Genomic DNA, 18,273 nt, shown 5'->3' on the forward strand with positions numbered 1-18,273 from the left:
ATGCTAGAAATCAACACTTGCATTCCTTAAAAATACAGAAAAAAATACAGCACATCTTTGGTAGTTTGAGTAAAGTCTTGACCTTGCTATCGTTATTTGGGGCTTGACATATGTTTTAGTTTGCACACAAGATAAGAAAGAATGGCCCAGGCTAAGTTTTCACAGCCTGCAGATTCCTACTGAGAGGCTCGAAGGCCTTCCTGCACTAGATGTGAGCCCTCAAGTTTTCAAAAATAACAATTGCTCTCTCAGCTCTTTGAAATTCTCATTAATGCCAGGGCTGCAGCTCGTGGTTTAGAAGGAACTGCACAGCGCTGAGTATTGGGAGCAGTTTTGTAAGGGGTAAGTGTAGGTCGGTTTATGGCTTCCAGGCCATACATAGTGTGATGTGATGGGTAAGTCTGCTCTAGGTCAGGTGCTTTTTTCTGATTCTGACCTCTTTTTGCAACTAGTTTTAAATATAGCTAAAAGATCCATCTTAGGAGTCTTTCCTTGCAGCTTGGTGCACTTTATCAAATTGATTATTTAGTAAATGACACTATCATTGATTTAGCATCATTATTATCGATAATTTAATCTGATAGTGATGAAGAATAGAGTAGACTCTTCCAGAAAGTTGCATTATGTGCTCTTCTGGGTCTTTCTCATACACTTTCTCATACAGACACTTGGTAACTCAATCTTCCAAACTACTGTCTGTATGAATCTGAGCCAGCTTTGTGGGGTCTTGCTGGAAAGGCACATAAATAATTTTATCCCTTCCCCCCCAGCAGCACAGTTGGCCCCAATCTGGGACTAAAAGTTAGAAACTTAAAGCCTTGGTTGACTATGAATTTTTAGTTCTCCTTTTTGTTCACTTGAAACTCATTAATTTGAAAATAGGTGTTTTGGAGAGCGTGAGATTTATTAAGTAGAGAAGTTTCCTGAAAGGTTTAAAAATGATGAAGGAATAGTTAAAATCCCTTTCTGTAGGGAGTCTCGGTTGATGTGTGAACTGAATAGTTGCTTGTAATTCGAAACTGTCCGGTTAGCAAAACCATGAAAAATGGAAGTAACTACTGTGCATATAAAGATTTATTATGCATCTACGTTACAGTATGCTTATTTTTATCAAAATAGACCATTATGAAAACTGGCTTTTGCACCTGCTCTTCATTAATTTTTGAAGTTAAATAGCTCTGCGTGGTCTTTCCTACTAAATACCAGAAGGCACCTGGCAGTTATCAGTAGCAAATACTTGCTGAATGTAGAGTTTAGCAATAATGATAAAATAATCCACTCCTGGAATTAGTTTGACTGCAGTTAAGAAGGGGGAGAGGAAGGAATTAAACCTTAAGTAATAGAAAACTGTTATATTGCTTTGTACTATTTTTAGGGCAATTAGCATTTGGCATAAGAAAAAGCTGTGGTATTAGTGTGTTCCTGGGGATGGGGTGGGTGTATTTCAGAATCATAGATGAGTATCTCATAACTCAGAAAAACATCCACCGTATAGTGCATGTTTTATTAAAAAGCAAGTTCATTTGTGCCTAGAAGTAATAACTCTGGTTGAAACTTAGTTTCACATATACTATATTAAATTAATCATTTTAATTATTAAATCATTAATAAAATAATCAAATTTATGTTGGAGTTTTCCGAAAGCTTTTTCAGAAGGAAAGTTTCAGCAATGTAAAACCTGAATATGCAAGTTTCTTCCTTTCCATATTACAGTAATTTATGGGTAGAGTTTTATTTCACTTTTGGGGGGAGCAGAAGCAAAGCTGGTTTGGAAAAAAATTAGAGGTCAGTCTTTCTTTTACTGATGTGAGAAGGAAGAGAATCAAACTCATTTGTTTTTTTTAGAAGCAAATATTGGTAATTCATTTTTCTGCAAATAGCAAATGACTTTGCAATTAACTTTGCATGATTGGCCTTTGGTTATCAGCCAAGAAATGTGATTAGTCATAATTTTTTACTGGCTCTTCAAAATGCCATATACATAAGTTAAGATCTGTTAGTGATCAAATAAGTGGATATTTGTTAATGACACTCAGTTGTCTGTGCAGTTTGTTGCTTTACTGTGGTGTGTGTTATATCAGCCATACTTCTGTAACTTTCCCACTGTCAAAACTTCCAGATTTAATAAAAAGCAAAACCCCACAACCCTCAGTTCCATTGTGCATGGGATAAGTGCTCAGGCAGGGAAGGGTCTCATTGTTTTAGCAACTGTGTATGCGACAATTCAGCACTAATGAATTCTGTCAGAAACAACCCTATTCACTAAAGAATATGAAAAGGCTCCTCATGTTGTTTTAAATGTAAAAAGGCAGAGTTGGATTTAGGATTCAGAAATGTTTCTTGTCTTTAAAAAACTTAATAGCTTCAAAGTTTAACTAGAATCTTAAAAAAAAAAAAAAAAAAAAAAAGTATAAAAGGTGGGGGGAGCAATTTTTTTTTACCCATGAGGGATGAAAAAGAGCCTTTTAGGAAGAGGTGAAATTATTTCCTTCTTGCTCTCATTTTGTTGGACTGTTTATTTTGACCCAAACTTGTGCTGTAGGATATCCTTTCTGAAATACACTATTAACAAAACTAGAGCAGAAATGAGCCTCAGTGCACCTTAGTGGAAAGTTTTTTTCTATAACTGGGTAAAGGCTTAAAATTGGTGAAACTATTTGGAGGAGACTAAATATTTGATTCTAAAATGAAGATGGACAGATCTTTGGAACTGAAGGGAGCTTGATATCAGTATTGCTTATATTTATAGCAGTAAAATACCTTGCTGATTGTTTTTTTTTGTTTGTTTTTGAAAGTGGGACTTAAAGTAACTTGGCTCAGTTCTGGAACTTACCAAAGCTTATTTCATAAAGGTTTAAAGTTTCCCTATGATGGCAAGTAGAAATCTGCTCTCAATGTGTGTGTGGTCTCAAACCAGATTTCTGTGATTTGAGCCAATATATTCTGCTGGTTGCCTGCCTCAATTTAAATCATTTTGGTTGAAAAACTCTGAATACAGAATTCAGAGATTAAAGCATTGAAGAACATCATTTTGCCTGAGTGAGCTATTCAGAAATTCACATTTTATTGTTGCTCATTTTTTCAAGAAAAAAAAAAAAGTTTGGCTGAATGGGGGATGTTTCATTGCATTAAGATTTGTGTGAGATTCAGCAGGACTTCCCGTGCGTTTGCAATTCAGGGCTGCTTTGGGATGTAGTAGATCCAGGTGTAATAATGAGGGTGTGGGGTGGCAGGACAGGGAAAGCTCTTTATTTAAATACAGGTATAGAAACACATGCACACCTCATGCTTCTCCTTCAGGAGAAAAAACAAGACTGAGAAATGAATTAATATTGAGGAAAATGCTTGAGATTTGGTTGCAGATTCCAGGAGTAGGAGTGGAGACACCTGCTTGTTCCGTAACCTGTGTCTATCTAGAGCTTGGGAGTGAGGGGGAGAGACTGAAAAGGCTCTGTGACCTTCACTAGGGCAGAATATGTTGAGTTTGGAAGAAGGAAGTACAGATTATCATCACTGTGACACCATTTGGTGCTTGGAAACAAGCCCAGCCACGTTATTACTGCTGCCAGTTCTTCAGCTCAGGCGGCAAATATGTGGTACTCACCATTTCTCTACCTATGTGTCACTGTTTCCACGTCATGTTTTTCGGTGGCCACTTTAGAAATAAGTAAGTTTTTTGTAGGCATATCTTGAGAACTAGGAGAACTTCAGAATTTCAAAGTTAAATCCTCAAAAAAATAAAAAATAAAAAAAAAAAAGCAGGTTACCTGCCTGGGCTTCCTCCTCTCCCCAGGTGACATATGCTCATGTGAGGATGTGCTGTGAGTAAGATGTAAGATAACCACCTTGTGTGAAAACTGCCCCGATGAACTGGTTTTTCCCCTGCCTCCATTGGCAGTGACCTCATGCATTATCCAGTGACAAACTAAATGTGACTGCCTAAATAACGAAGTAGCTAAATGTGGGGTGGTTTGCTGGGTGCGTCCCTTGAGGCTGCGTGGCTTGCGGAAGCCCTGTGTGTTCCTGTGTGTTCCCTAGGGTGACCGATGGCTGTGAGAGCTGCTCTTTAATACGCTTTTATCCCCCAGGATGAAGGGATGCTTTTAACCTTAGTTTGAAAGTACCTCTGGCAGCTTCTACGCGTGGTGATGGTACAGGTGCATTTGGGGAACGAAGGGTCAGGATCCTCAAGGTTTGTGTTCAGTTCTGCTTTGGCAGGCAGCCAGCGCTGTCCTGTTCCACACCGGGGAAGGGCAACGCGGTTGAACCGCCTGGTTCAGCTAAACCTGAATGGATTTTGATGGGACGAATCAATGTCATTTTCTCCACCCTGAATACCTCCCTATTCCTCTAAGTGCCACTGGTTGCAGACAGCATTGAAATTCAAAGATCTTGGTGTCTTCTGAGGTGGCAAGAATATTTTGTGTTGGTAACTGTTAGCTTAGAGAAGTATAGCAGCTCCTCCTGTAAATAGTATGTACATTATGTAGACTGTCATGCTTGAGTGTAAAATGATGTCTTTTCTCTAAATGAAATACCCACAGGAGACTGGCTGACTAGGAAGGAGCACTGGCAACAGGATAGAGAACCTTTAATCTCTGATGATAAAGTATTTGCAGTTGATGGCTATATAATGACATGAAATACATAGTCGCAGTCTCACTTCCAAATGAGAGCTCCTAGTTTCTCAGATAGCCCATTTAGGTGTTTCCGAGAAGGCCACAGATTTAGTAATGGCTTTGAACCTCAGTGGTTTGCTCTCATCTACCTTTTTGGTTCTTGCAAATCCCATCTGTAGCTTGGTAGTAGAAGGGTGTGAAGCAGCTTTGTCTTGTGCTGCTTTGATACCAAGCAGACTTCAGTTGCAGAGCAAATACCTGTTTTTGCTGTGTGAGATTTTTTTTTAATGAAAAAACTATGATTTTTTTTTCAATACACATAGGATAGGGTGAGACTGCATATGTTGTTGGTTAGGGCAGCCCCATAGATAAATGATAATCCTTTGCTGATGGCCATAATTCAGTTTAGCAGGGAGTGTATATGTTCTGAAATCTGTTTTGAAAAACTTGTCTTCAGCAATGAAGCTTTAAGCTTTTAGGTGAACACCAGATGTAGATGAAAAAGATGCCACCACTAATTTCAGAATTTCTCTGAAGTGGAAAACAAGAATGTTCCTAGTTTATTTTCATTACTTATTTGATCTGCTCATATATAATAAGGAAATGTTTGTGAATATAGTAATTTATTTTAGGTATAGCTTCTCTCGGTTAGTTATCAGAGGTTGCCAACATACTTTGTCAACTTCTGATATAAAAGAAATGGTAATAATGTGAATTACTGACTTAAGTGTGTCTTCTGCAAAATTCTGCTTTTGTATTGATGTTCCACTTTCTGCAACATGAAAGGGCTCAGTTTACATTTTAAAAACTTAATGGAGGAAATATAACTTTGTAGTCTGCCTTACAATGCTTCAGATGCTTGCATAGACAGAAATATTACCTTTTTATTTTTTGAAAGATGGTTTATTTAATTTTCAAATGCCACAAATTGTCGCATCGTCGTGTCCTGTCCCCCATTCCTCCCCCAAGCAGAGCTGCTTCTCTTCCGTGTGCTACGTTGTACTGAATTGATGGCACAGAATAGCATGGTTTAAGAAGATAAATGTCAGGAATATCTACTAAAGTAGACATTCAGATTTTGGGGGGATTAATGGGAAAGAAGGTCAATAATTGTATGGATTTCAATAAGCTTTGAGAATAAATGGCATTCCTGTAGTGCTAGTGATTATTAAAACATTGTGAATTCATTTCAAAATGCTGTGCTCAGGTTTAATATCTCTTCCATTGTGAAAGGATGACTCAGTAAGAGCTGCCAATTTGTAGAGATTATAGGAGGTAACTCCATAAATCAATTACATTTTTAAGAGAAAAAAAAGTTATAGCAGACAATAGATAATTTTCTGGCTGGTAGTCTTAATCTTAGTTTTGTCTTATTAAATAGGTTCCTCCAGACTTTCAGCAGCATGCGCCTGGACCCGTTCCTACCAACTTCTCGCAGGCCCCAAGGCTGCCAATCCAGGACCAGTGGAGGGGGCCACCACCACCGCCACCACCACTCCCTCCTCCACCTCCTCAGGAGAGAGATCCCTTTTTTATAGGAGGTAAGCATTTTCATTTCAATTAATGTACAAGATGTACATTTTGTAAAATCAGTGTGCAGTTTAAGTATGTATCTTGTAACATGAAATGTTGAGAAGAACCTGAAGACCAGAAGATTGATGTAACCTGATGAGTTACAGTGCCAGAAATTGCAGTGGTCTGGTATCTTTTCTCCTGTTCTCATGTAGTCTTCTGTCTACACATTTAGCTACCATAAATCTGTGAATTTATACAAATGCAAAATAAAATTAGTATGCAAATAATTGTAAGTAAAAGTAAATGCAATAAAATTGTTGTATCTTGTTACATTTTACATAATGCACTCTCTGTACATTTTGGTTTCCATTATTAACACTATAAACTGTCTGGACTATGTTCTATAAGAAATCTGTTAACATTAGCTGAACTGCTGCAGCATAGCAAACAAAATAGTTTGTGTGTATATATAGATATGTTTATACCAAATGTATGAAATACATATATCATGTATATGTATATGTAAAGTTGCTGAGTATCTGGTTAGCAAACGGTATCAGAGTTTTGTGAGTTGTTGTGTACTTCAAGCACTAATCCCTGTTATCCTTCGCTGATTTCAGTAGAGTAGAATTTCTGAAAGCTATTCCTAATTCTAGGTAATGGTCAGTTCTGTTGGTCTTTCAAGCATCAATTCCTTTTAAACACAGGTGTCACAAGCGAGGGAAATGGATGTTGAGGATAGCTCTTAAGATTAAAACACCTCATATTTTTGCTTTCTACAAATTTCAAGTTACTTTTTTCTAAGTCAAAACAACTTTGTGTTTGAAAAGCATGTTTGTTTCCCAAGGAGTCTGTCATTTAATGACTTTTTCTGGTTCCTGTAGATCCAAGATTTCCAAGCCATCACTTGTTTGAGCAGCGGAGCCCCCCTCCGCCACCACCTCCCCCGCTTCTGAACAGCGCGCATCCTGTCCCTACGCAAAGCCCCATGCCGTTCAGTCAGCCCGGGCCAGCCTTCAGCCAGCAGGGGCAACAGCCGGTATTTCCCAGAGAGAGGCCGGTGAGGCCAAACATACAGCCTCAAGGCCCGGTGGGAATTCTCCATTTCAACCAGCCGGGTGCAGCAAATCCACGGCCCTTCATTCCTCCGAGACAGCAATTCCTACAAGCCCCGGGACAGCCCTTCCTCGCCGCACATACGCAGCCTAACATGCAGGTACAGATTTACAGTAGGAGCAGTCGTACAAGAGGTGTTTGCAGTGTCCCAATACTGCACTGTAGCCCTGTTGGCTTATAGGAGTAATGTGAATAAAACGGAGTTATTCAAGATTACAGGTATGAGGCAGATTTGCATATAGTGCTTATTACTCTGTCAGAAAAAGTGATTATTTTTTTTCCTTCGGTTGCCAGTACTAATTCATTTCCAACAGCAGTCTGCAGCCCAGTCCTATCTCTACAGTAAAGTTACAAAAAACACCGTGATTTGTTTAACACTTTACAGCTAATGTAGTCTGAGAAGATTTAATGCCACGTTTGATCCAGTGCCATGCAGCTCCTTAAGTTGCCTTAGCTCCGTGGAGGCAGGGAGAGCTGTCCCGCTGCCCCACTGGTCCGGGCCACCGGCAGGGCCGGAGCGCCCTCTGCTGCTCAGCCGCACAGCTCAGCGGGGAGCTGGGGCCTCCTGCTGCCCGAGGGGAAGCTGAGCTGCTTGCTTGAAGTGGGTAAATGTTCTGGGGTTACGCCGAGTGATGGAGAGGGCCCTGCCTGCATGCTTGGGTGTTCGGGGTCTTTTCATGGTGTCTGGGTTTTGAATGTGGGGAAGTCATGAAGACTTCTGTGGACTTCTGTGTTTGGGGGGAGGAAGAGAAAGAACAGTGTTTAAGTCATTAAACAGAAAAGAAAAAGGAGAGCAGAAGGCCTTTCGTTTGCCTTTTTCCCAATTCATCTGTTGTCTTACTCAGGCTTAAGCATAGAACTACATTGCACAGCTTCTGTTAATCTGTTTTTTAATCAGTGTGGTTTTGGTTTAGCCTGGGCAGTAGCTGCTCACAAATGTTTTGAGGACACAAATGTTTTGAGGACTTGTGAGGCTGGAGGAGCTACTTTTCCAAAGATTACTACCTTGAAACTAAAAACAAATAATCTTTCTTGATACAAAGGGTCCTTTGCATCCACCGTTGCAACCTCAGCCCCAGCCTCAGCCTCAGCAGCACCATCACCAGCAGCAGCAGCAGCACCATCACCAGCAGCAGCAGCAGCAACACCACCATCATCTCCAAGGACCACCACAGCCCTTGATGCCCATGAACCAGCCACAGTTCAGGCCTCACATGCAGGCCACGCAGCAGCAGCCAAATAACAACAGGATGCAGTGTCAGCAGCGGCAGGGTCCGATGAAGCCAAGACATGTGAGTACCACCTCCATCAGCGTTGTCTCTCTTAGCTCCACATGGATAATAAGCATATAAACACATTTCAAAATGCCACCGCAGTTTTTCAGTATCGCTTATTCCTTTTCTGTTTTGTCCCTTTCTGTTCTGTTCCCATTTTTTGCTCCCTTTTCTACTTTGATCATTTTATAATCTACATCCACAAATAGTACATGTCTTTACTTTTTATTTCTAGTCTAATTTTCTGTGGTTTTTGTGATCTGATTCCAAAAAGAGATGATAGAGTTGCCCAAAAACTGACAGTAAAGGGTTTGGGGGGAAAATTTGCATGATCATATTTAAAACTGCTGGTAGTCTGTGACTGTGTAGGAGCCCATTTCTGTGACACCATCCTTCAATTTGAAGGCCTCTCAGTAGCACTGTGGATAAGTGTTCTGGTTCAGATGGTATCACTCATGTCTTGTGAGTTTGCTCCAATCCAGCATGTTCTGCTACTAGGTAGGTTGGGGTAACACAACAGTCCATGGCAGTGCTCAAGTTGATGTGACTGTAGTTCGGAAGAATCACTTTAATTAGCAAAATAAATCACAGTGAGGCCAATTTCTGAGAAATATGTTAAACCACTGAGATTGTTTGCTGTAGATTAAAAAGTTAATGTTTTTGGTTTTAATACTTACATTGAAAACACTACTGTGTTTTCACTACCTCTTTGAAAAGTTCTTTTTGTGTTGGCAAGCAAGTCATGAAAATCTAAAACAGGGATCACTTCAGTCTGTCTTGGAGTAGCAATATCTCCATTTTTTTTTTCTTTCTGCTTTTCAGAACACACCCTCACAAAATATTGTCAAGCGTCCAAATCAGCAGCTACAGCCAACTGCTCCAAGAAATAGTAACTTGCGGGAGTTGCCAATAGCACCGTCACATGCTCTGGAAGTGAGCAACAACAGGCGAACCTCTACCCCAGCTGCTCAGGTCAAACCCATTACCAGCACAGTGTCTGCCACCAAGACTGTAGCTGGTGTTGGAAACTCACAGGGACGGCCTGAGGTGAAAGCTAAAGCGATCACACCAGTGGCCCAAGCAAAACCAGAAGCAAAGTCTGAAACAGAGGTAAGGGTTTTTTTTTTTGCTGTTTTTAAAAAGAAAGCCCATTGGAAACTTCTTGTCTGACTGTAAGCATATCTACCATACTATTCGTCCAATATTTTTTGCTGCCACTAGAGGCCTCCCTTCTGAGTTGTGCTTTCATTCAGTTTCCATTGACCAAAATAAAAAAGAAAAAAGGGAAGTCTGAAAAGTTGTCAGGGCCCTGGTGATCTTGTTTTGCAGGTGTAGGAATCATTCCTACCGTGACAAGGCAGAGGTGGCGTGAACTTCATCAATGATACAAGTCTGAGATAGTCCTCTGATAGTCCTCTGACCCACTGTGCCCATTTTGTATCTTGCAGGTTTACGATCAGTTGTCTTGTGTTGTGTTTTTTTTTGTCATTTGTTTTTTTCTTCCCCTTCCAGGTAAGTACTTCTTCCTTGGTTAGAAAACCTCTTCTCTTCCATTTTGTGTTGCTATATGCCTTATATGCCCTAAATAGCCATTTTTCTTCTTCGTGCTGTTTGTCCTTAGACTGCCCACTCTACTCTAGGGTCTTGAGCGTTCCTGCAGGAAATTGCAGCTGTATTGTCCACAGAATTTCTTCTTCTTGAGGAAGAAAATCTTTCTCTCATATACCCTTTTTGGATGAAGGAAAATAGGAGATGCTCTCAAGTTTTCCATTTTGGACAAAAAGATGCTGTTTGCTCTGCTAGTACTCTGCACAATCAAAAAATGAAATACAGGTTTTTGGATTCCACTGGGTTATGCATTGTGAACAGGGGACATTTTCCTGCACAGATTCTCCTGGAAGCTAGAGAAGACTTGCCATGAGCACTGTGTGAGAGAGTAGGTAGGATTGCACAGATGATATTGTTAATACTGAATGTCAGGAAGTGCCAGAGGAACATGATGGTTAAACGCACCCTGTACAATTCCTGAATGTCAGGTTATTCGGAACAAAACTGTAAATCTTTATAGTTCGGTTGCCCGTGAAACTTGTCTCAAGGACCAGGTTTCCTTCAACAACTGTTGAAAGCTTTAATTGTGGTAATACTGTCTTCCTCTTAAGCTGCTGGTGATTAGCTTCTCATCTCGTTCATGAATTACTATGACCATCCCTAATTTTCGGAAATGTGGCACAAAAGAAACCCGTAGCTGGCAGTGCTTGACCTCTTCTGGACTTGCTTCTCAGTGGGAATATAAAAAACCCTTTTAATTGTGATCTTTTCTGAAAAAATTGCTTAAGTAATCTCTTTCACCTCAGTTCAGTTTCTTGGAATAATCCAAGTCAATCTGTCTTTCAGGCCAATAGTACAGGTAAGTTTTGAAGACCTATGCAAAGCAGTTACAGGCCTCCCCATCTAAAGCATTTTATAGTTTTTTCATGTTTCAGCCATATGGAACTTAGGACATTAGTCCTGAAATATCTCTGTCAGTGTCAGGAAAAATAAACTACTAGTTTTCACTCCTGTTAATCAAATGGAATAAAATAACCAGTACAGATACCTTGTTCTCTCCATCTTAAATATTATACGTATCCTAACAAACCTGTAACTTTAAGACCATCTAATTCAACTCATGTGATTTCTTGGTCCTGTAAGTCAAGCTTTCTTTTCATTTCCATGGTAAAACAGCTGTCTTCGAAAGGAGTTTGTGATACCTATTTCACATATGTCACTTTCTTTGTGAAACGGGAGGGAAAAAAAAGTTGCCCTTGAAAAATCGATGTCTCTATACTGTTTCCTATTGATAACCATAAAAGTAAAGCTTTCGTAGGTACGCTTGTCAAAGATTTCTATGAACGTGCATGCACAGAATAGAACACTTCTTTTTTCAAAGTAGACCCAAAAGAGAGCCTTGCAGCACAGTGCAGTAACAGCTGTCCCTTTTCAGCTGTGCCACTTTGGTAGTCATATTCACTGGTGCCACTCATCCTCAGTTTACAAACTGAGGATTGCTGTACTAGCAATCTCATTTCCAAGTACTTAATTATTTTCTCTGCTATTTTTGTAATGTAGGTTATTACATCCCCTCCTTAAGGCAGATTGTAATATTTTCCAGTCTTTTGTGTATTTTTCTTCTAATTACCAAACTTTATGCTGTTTTAGGCTTTCTGTGAAGATGAAAGAGTTAAATTCTGCCATCTTTTCTAGCTGTCTGGCTCATAACTGAATTGGGCAGGTTATTTTGCAAGTGTCTTCAACTGGAAAATTAAGACTCTTTTTCTGTATCCATCTTCCTTAAGAGCCAACGGCCATATTTATGAATGCCCTATCACTCAGGAAGCACAAAAAATAGCAATGTTGACTGTTAAAGGTTTTCCCTCATCTTCCAAATAGATATATAAAGGATTGCAACCTGAGTGACTAGAAGACTGAAAACTGTTTAAACTTTCTGAATGGTACACTTGTTCCTATGCAGCTGGAAAATATCGACCTTTAAGTGCCTCTGTCAGAATGATTTTTCAGACCGAGGACATGGAAGTTTACATCTGGGAGAGTAACAAAGAGACAATGAAATTGAGAGAAATGGGTAGTGACTGCGGGTCTCATTCTGCTCATGTTGAGGTCAGTTTAGGGAGGGAGGAATTAGGGAAACATTAAGCATTTTTGAGTTTCAAAACAGGGCAGAAAAATGTAGAAAGGTGATGTGAAGCTTTTTAGAAGAAATGAAATACTGGATCTCAGAACAGGAGAGATATTGGTAAACCATTGCGTAATCAGGTTTACTGATATCACCACTTATATTGCAGATAACATCCCTGGTATCCTTGAAGGCAACCTTTCTGTTCTTCCAAATCCAGTAAACTTTGGAGTTGGATTTTTGTTGGGTCTTAATGTTCTTTTCTATAAGACTCAGAGTATAGAAAATATTCAATATTGAGGAAGTTCAGGTGATTATTAAGAAAATGTTTCTAAATCTGCATTTTTAGAAGTTAATTACATGAAAAAAATGTACGTTTTAATTTTTCTCCAGCTTGAGTAGGTTTGACTTCCAAATTTTAAAAATAATGCCTCCTGTCTTTGTGCTTAAATTCTTTCCAGCGATATTTTTCTAGATAGAAGATCATAAGAGGGCAGTGTGCTTTTCAAATTAATATATAATCTCATTCTTAATTTTCTGTTTCTCTGATATGTACTCTGCCTGTGTTTTGTAGGATGATTCATACCTTCATAGGGTTTAGGAGCCCCTGTCATTAGTAATGTGTGACGTTTATTTAACTGTCCTTATTGAACCCCAGCAGCCAAATGATGTAATTTGGATCTGTCCTTACCTTTTATGAAGAATTATTATGAATTTTTGGACAAGTGCTTCTAGTCTATTTTGTTTCTAATATTATAACTGATGGGGAAAAAATAACCTCTTGAATAAACTGATTTGTGTATATGCTGCAGTTCGAACTGTTTTGATTGTGCCAGTTTTACTGAGGGAAACAAGTGAGCCTGGCTGCATGATTATTTTTTTTTTTGTTCCTTTATCCTTCGTTGCAAGCCAGAGAACTTCAGTATCCAGCTCTTAGGGCTCTGCATTTAACTCTTAAAAAAAAAAAAAAAAAAAAAAAGAAAAAAAAAAGAAAAGAAACCGACCCACAGCCACAAAAGTGATTGTTTTGAATTCACTATATGAGAAGCAAGCTATTGGTATGAGGACTAGAGACGTTATACTTTATGTTGTAATTTGTTTTAGAGCATTTCTGGGTTACCCTACAAAAGTCTGCTGCTTCTCTTACTGCTGCTCTTGAGTTAGATTCAGAATGGCAGCCTGTAACTTCTTCTTTTGGCACTTTTCATTAAAATCTATGCACCTTTAAGGCAGAAGGAAAACCTATAGCTAAGGCTTGGTCTTCCCTCCAAACCACAATTAAATATATTGTGCTCAAGAACTTTTCAGGCAGATGAGAATCTGCATTTAACAACAGCAAAAACAAATGAACAGGAAAAAAATAAATAAACAACAATAAAAATGACACTAAGGGAACTGCTTTGTCTCTCTGGCTTTGTGCTTGTACTTTTTGTTTTTTTACTTTGTATTCCACCTGGCTTCTCCTTTTATGTACACTATTTCTTCATGTTGTAGAATTTTCTGCAGAAAAAGGGGTGACACATCTGGTTTATCTAGTGAAAAGGCTGCTCCAAGTTTTCTGCTGCTTCACCTGCAGATAATGTTGCTTTTGGTATTAAACCTCCAAATACGAGCTGTGAAATTCACGGTATCTTTGACGGATGTCTACTTTCTCCCAGTTGCTTTTTTTGGCAAAATTTTTATTTTTTTTTCTTTTGGCAGTGCAACTGCTTGTGAAGAAGTCTGTGCTGCGGTTATTAAGCTAATAGGATGAAAAGCATTAGCAGCAGTCATTGCATACCATTTCCATTTTGATCCAGCATACTGTCTTGCTTGTTCTTTCTGATGAAGCTACTTACAATGTAGGGGAAGAGATGGTTTTAGAGCCAAGAGGCAGAGGATTTAACTGCCCCTGTTTTCATCCTGGTGAGGAGTTTGCTACCCATTCTGATTCCGTGCTGTTGGGTCATTCTGTACTGGGTCTGGCTAATAACAATTAGAAGTGCTTCCTAATGCAAATACTTAGCTATTGATCACAGCGTCTTTATATTGTGTGGTTGTCTTCTAGCTGCAAGGGTATTTTACTGAGAACTTAACAGTAATAGTAACTCATTTATGGAGATGAAGGATTTAGGCCTGTCTGTAGCCTATTAATGATCTGATTTGCAATTGTCATATAACCTCAGAGCTTTTGGCCCTTCATTTCACAGCTCGCCTTTTCAGAAGAAATTGACTTTGTATTGACTTTGTAGGAACCTTACTAACTTAGCATATATTGAGTTGAGTTCCTGAAAGGAAAATTCCAGATTATATTTGAGATGGAGTAGCCCGCAGATTCTACTAAGCATTCATCCACTTGTCTTCTGTGTTTAATGCTAGTGCAGTTGAAGTCTGCCCACGGGGTTCTGCATGGACGTGTTGATCAGAGCCCCTCAGGATGTCCGTTCTTGCCTGCTGGCAAGACCCATTTAAATGCACCATAAAATACATCTCTGTGCTGCTTACATGTAGCCTTTGAGTTGGTGTTTTGTACTTAACAGATTGGGATTTGTATCTTCCGAGGCTTTCAGAACTTGTTAGATGGTAATACAAGCAGACAGTTCCCTGATGATACAGCGCAGCTGATAGAAAAGCCCAGTCTTATGCAGGCTTCTGCTAGTATTGACACCCTCAGTTGATCATAAAAAGAAAAAAAAAAAAAAAGTGCTACCTCTAGAGGTAGACTTGGTACTGGCTCACTGGCATCTGTCAGACCCATTTAGATAAAATACAGCATGCTCTGATCTAAAGCAAAGCAAGTGAATTAATTCATTAAGTGGAACAGGTTTTCTGTTTGGACGATTTGAACAACATATTTACTGTCTCGGAAACCGACTGAAAGCTTCATTCATAACATCAGGTTCTGCATAACAGCATGTCATCCTCCTATCTGGAGCTTACCTTATTTTTCTCATCCTATGCAAGATATACTTGAGTCTTATCTTTTTGCTCTGTTTCTTAAGGATCATGTGTTTTTTTTTTATTGTAGTTTTGGTGTTTAAAACTATAATCCAGCACCTCCAGCTTTCAGTCCAAGATTAACTCCTTGACTTCCCTCCATGTTTTAATTTGTAGAAGTGTGTTCCTGTTGCCATCTGTCAACAAAGACCTGTAACCTAGTCATTACAGTGATCAGTCATTTATCACTACAGTCGTCCTCTGAAAAGGATTGGGGAAGATCAGAACCTTGTGGTTTATGAAGTGTTGTCCTAAAAAGGATGGTGGTCGGATTCCTCCCAAAACCGTAGCCCATATTTATAAATAAATAAATCTGTTTTTGTTGAAATCTTATTTTAGTCGTTGTTTAGGCTAGACTTGTACTCTGAGACATGCAGCTACTTAGGAAAGGAGCAGTTATATCCGGAGGAAATGAGCATTCAGGATTTGTGCATCTGGATTCTATGAACACAAATACTAATGGACTTTTTTATCTGCAAATCAACTTTATGGTTGGATCTCTTCTGCTTTTTTTTTTCTTTTGTGTTGGAGATTCTGTGATGTACCAGAGATAAAAGCCCTCAAACACCAAAATTTATTATTGCACACTTGGGTATGCATGCGTTTAAAAATAATCTTAAAAAAAAAGACATTTATACTTACAAGCTCTTGCACCCCAGTTTAGAGCAACATAAATAACTATTAATTGCAGATTCAGTTTTTGAGAAGTGTTCTAACATTGTTTATGCTGTAACTTACCAAAATGTAGAGTATTATTACTCTGAGAGCCTGTTAGGGGTGATTAATGGATCTTATCAAGAGAATTTTGTGCTCATTAGCATTTGTAAGCAGTCTCTGTAAGTCTCTAATGTTTCAAACTGTTGAAAACAAAACACATAAAAGGTATGCTTTGTAACTTTTTTAAAAAAATGCATATATTTGTATCATAAGCTGCTTGATTTCTTTTCCAGGATGGTGAGAATTAACGTTTTCCCAGCTCTTGTCTATTTTTATAGCTTTTCATAAGAACCCGTTGCGCCAAAGTTGAATAATCTTTAGAAAGGTTATTTGATAGTGTATAAGACTTTCAGAAGGGCCTAGGGACGGAATATTAAAGGCATTCTCTATATACCATTAATATTCCAACGCTGCATTTGGCAACATTTTGATTCTGAAGAGAGTGCATGAGTTCAAGGTCAGAGAGATTGACTTGTGCTGTTCATTATAACCAATTATTGTGTGACAAATGAGTTTGAGATCAGGCTGAAAATTCTGTGAGAAAAATCAATAGTTCTAATCAGGGCCTTTCAGGTCATTTACCACCCTACCTTTTGTTAGTTTGTCAGAAAAGAGCAAGATAAAACCTGTGTGACAGTGGGTTGCCTTCGTATTGTTACTTTCCATTTGAAACATATTTTGATATCTCAAATTATATTAATAGTTTAATTGGTTTTAGAAACTTCTAAATGAGTTCCAATTTGTAAGACTTCATTTTTAGTATTATGATAAGATTTCTTAACTGGTATTAAAGCTTTTTTTTTTTTTTTTTTTAACTGTCTTAGGAAGTAGTATTTCTAAGTCCTAAACCTGATTTGAGCTGTTTGTCTCTAATGAATAGCAAATAAACCATATTTGTGGATATGCTCTACTACTAATAGCCTTTCCTTTGTGTCATGGATAATTTCAGAAGCTCTACAGAGAGTTAGGTCATTATCACATCTAAAACAACAAAATAATGTTATTTTGACCAAACCGGGCAGATAGAGTATTTTATAAATTAATTTGTGTTTCCCTTTGTAGTATCCAGATGAAGATGAAGAAACTAGATTGTACCGTTTGAAGATAGAAGAGCAGAAGCGTTTAAGAGAAGAAATTCTGAAACAAAAGGAGTTGAGACGGCAGCAGCAGGCTGGTGCTAGGAAGAGAGAACTGCTTGAAAGACTGGCGCAGCAGCAGCAGCAGCAGCCTTCTACGCAGCAATCCTACATGCAGCAGGAGGACGACTCTTCCGAGTTCCCCACCAACGGCAACCCTTACATACCCCACTCTGGCTTACAGACCAGGCAAAATGTGAAAAACAGACTCCTTGTTAAAAAGCAAGATATGGTAGTCCCAAATACCCAGCCCAAACACACAGATTACCCACAGGTTGGGGGCAATATGCAGTATCAAGGACAGCAGCTGAAACCAGTGAAACAGCTGAGGCAGCCCAGGACAGTACCTGCAAGTCAGCCTCAGGCAGCGCAGAAAATATCGCAGACAAAACCTGCTGCAGCACCGCTGCCCTCACCACAGACTGCTCGAGTGGCTTCGGTACAAGCAAGGCCCCAGGAACTGAAACCTGGCGTGAAAAGGACTGTCATGCAGCGGACAAACAGTGGTAGTGGAGATGGGCCCCATGTCGGCAGCAAAGTCAGGGTGATTAAGTTGTCAGGAGGGGTAAGTTTCCGAGGCTCGTCTTGTGTGTGTCTCTTGTCATGGTTTGTTTGTGTGTGTTTCATTCCGTGCAATCCCAAAATAAAAAATGGGCCCAAGGTGAAGAGGGAAGTAGCAGATTTAGCAGACTTTACAATCCATATTTTAGATTTTCAGAACTGTAAGTTATTAGCTATTCAGAAGTGTATGTTTTCTTTACTGCTTTACTGCCAGGCAGTTACTGCTATCACATTGTTATCTAAAATAACACTCCTTTCCTTTAAATTCTTTGTAACTTGAGTCTCAGGGACTCCTCAACTCTGCTCATTTTGCTTAAGGTTGATAGGTCGAATAATGGGTCGGAGAAAAGGACTTGTAGACCTGTTTTCTAGGCTCAGTTAAAAATCTAGGCTCTACTTACTCATTAGTTGAAGCCACATAATTTAGTTGTGTGCCAGCACTGGCACTGGCGTGGTTTCTGTACCCAAGGGAAGATTGGCTTTATTTTCTTGGGAAGTGTGTTGCGAAACTAACTAAAGCAGTATATTGGAGAGGGATGTTTTCTGTTAGAGGCTGGGTTTAAAACATTACCATTTCCCTTCTGCATCTAAATGAGATTTCCTTATCTTTTGATGAGGGGTCTATTATTTGTAGGGCGTCCCCTGAGCTCCAGCGTTGTGGATGACTCTCAATGCTGGCCTCGATG

The 18,273-nt window shown here is 39.2% G+C and overlaps 1 protein-coding gene across 7 annotated transcripts in view; it reads left to right on the top strand.

Annotated features, from left to right (window-relative positions):
* The window catches only part of RBM33 (RNA binding motif protein 33), a 100,528-nt gene that overhangs the window by 51,586 nt on the left and 30,669 nt on the right, over nt 1-18,273 (top strand). For all 7 annotated transcript variants that reach the window (XM_082753687.1, XM_082753688.1, XM_082753690.1 and 4 more), the window contains exons 11-15: nt 6,001-6,160; nt 7,019-7,350; nt 8,294-8,542; nt 9,347-9,634; nt 16,953-17,591. In XM_082753687.1, coding sequence (XP_082609813.1) covers nt 6,001-6,160; nt 7,019-7,350; nt 8,294-8,542; nt 9,347-9,634; nt 16,953-17,591 — 1,668 coding nt within the window. The remainder of the gene's footprint in view (nt 1-6,000; nt 6,161-7,018; nt 7,351-8,293; nt 8,543-9,346; nt 9,635-16,952; nt 17,592-18,273) is intronic.

The sequence above is a fragment of the Aythya marila genome (assembly GCF_965140915.1).
Source record: "Aythya marila genome assembly, chromosome: 2".
In the NCBI taxonomy this organism is placed as follows: Eukaryota; Metazoa; Chordata; class Aves; order Anseriformes; family Anatidae; genus Aythya; species Aythya marila.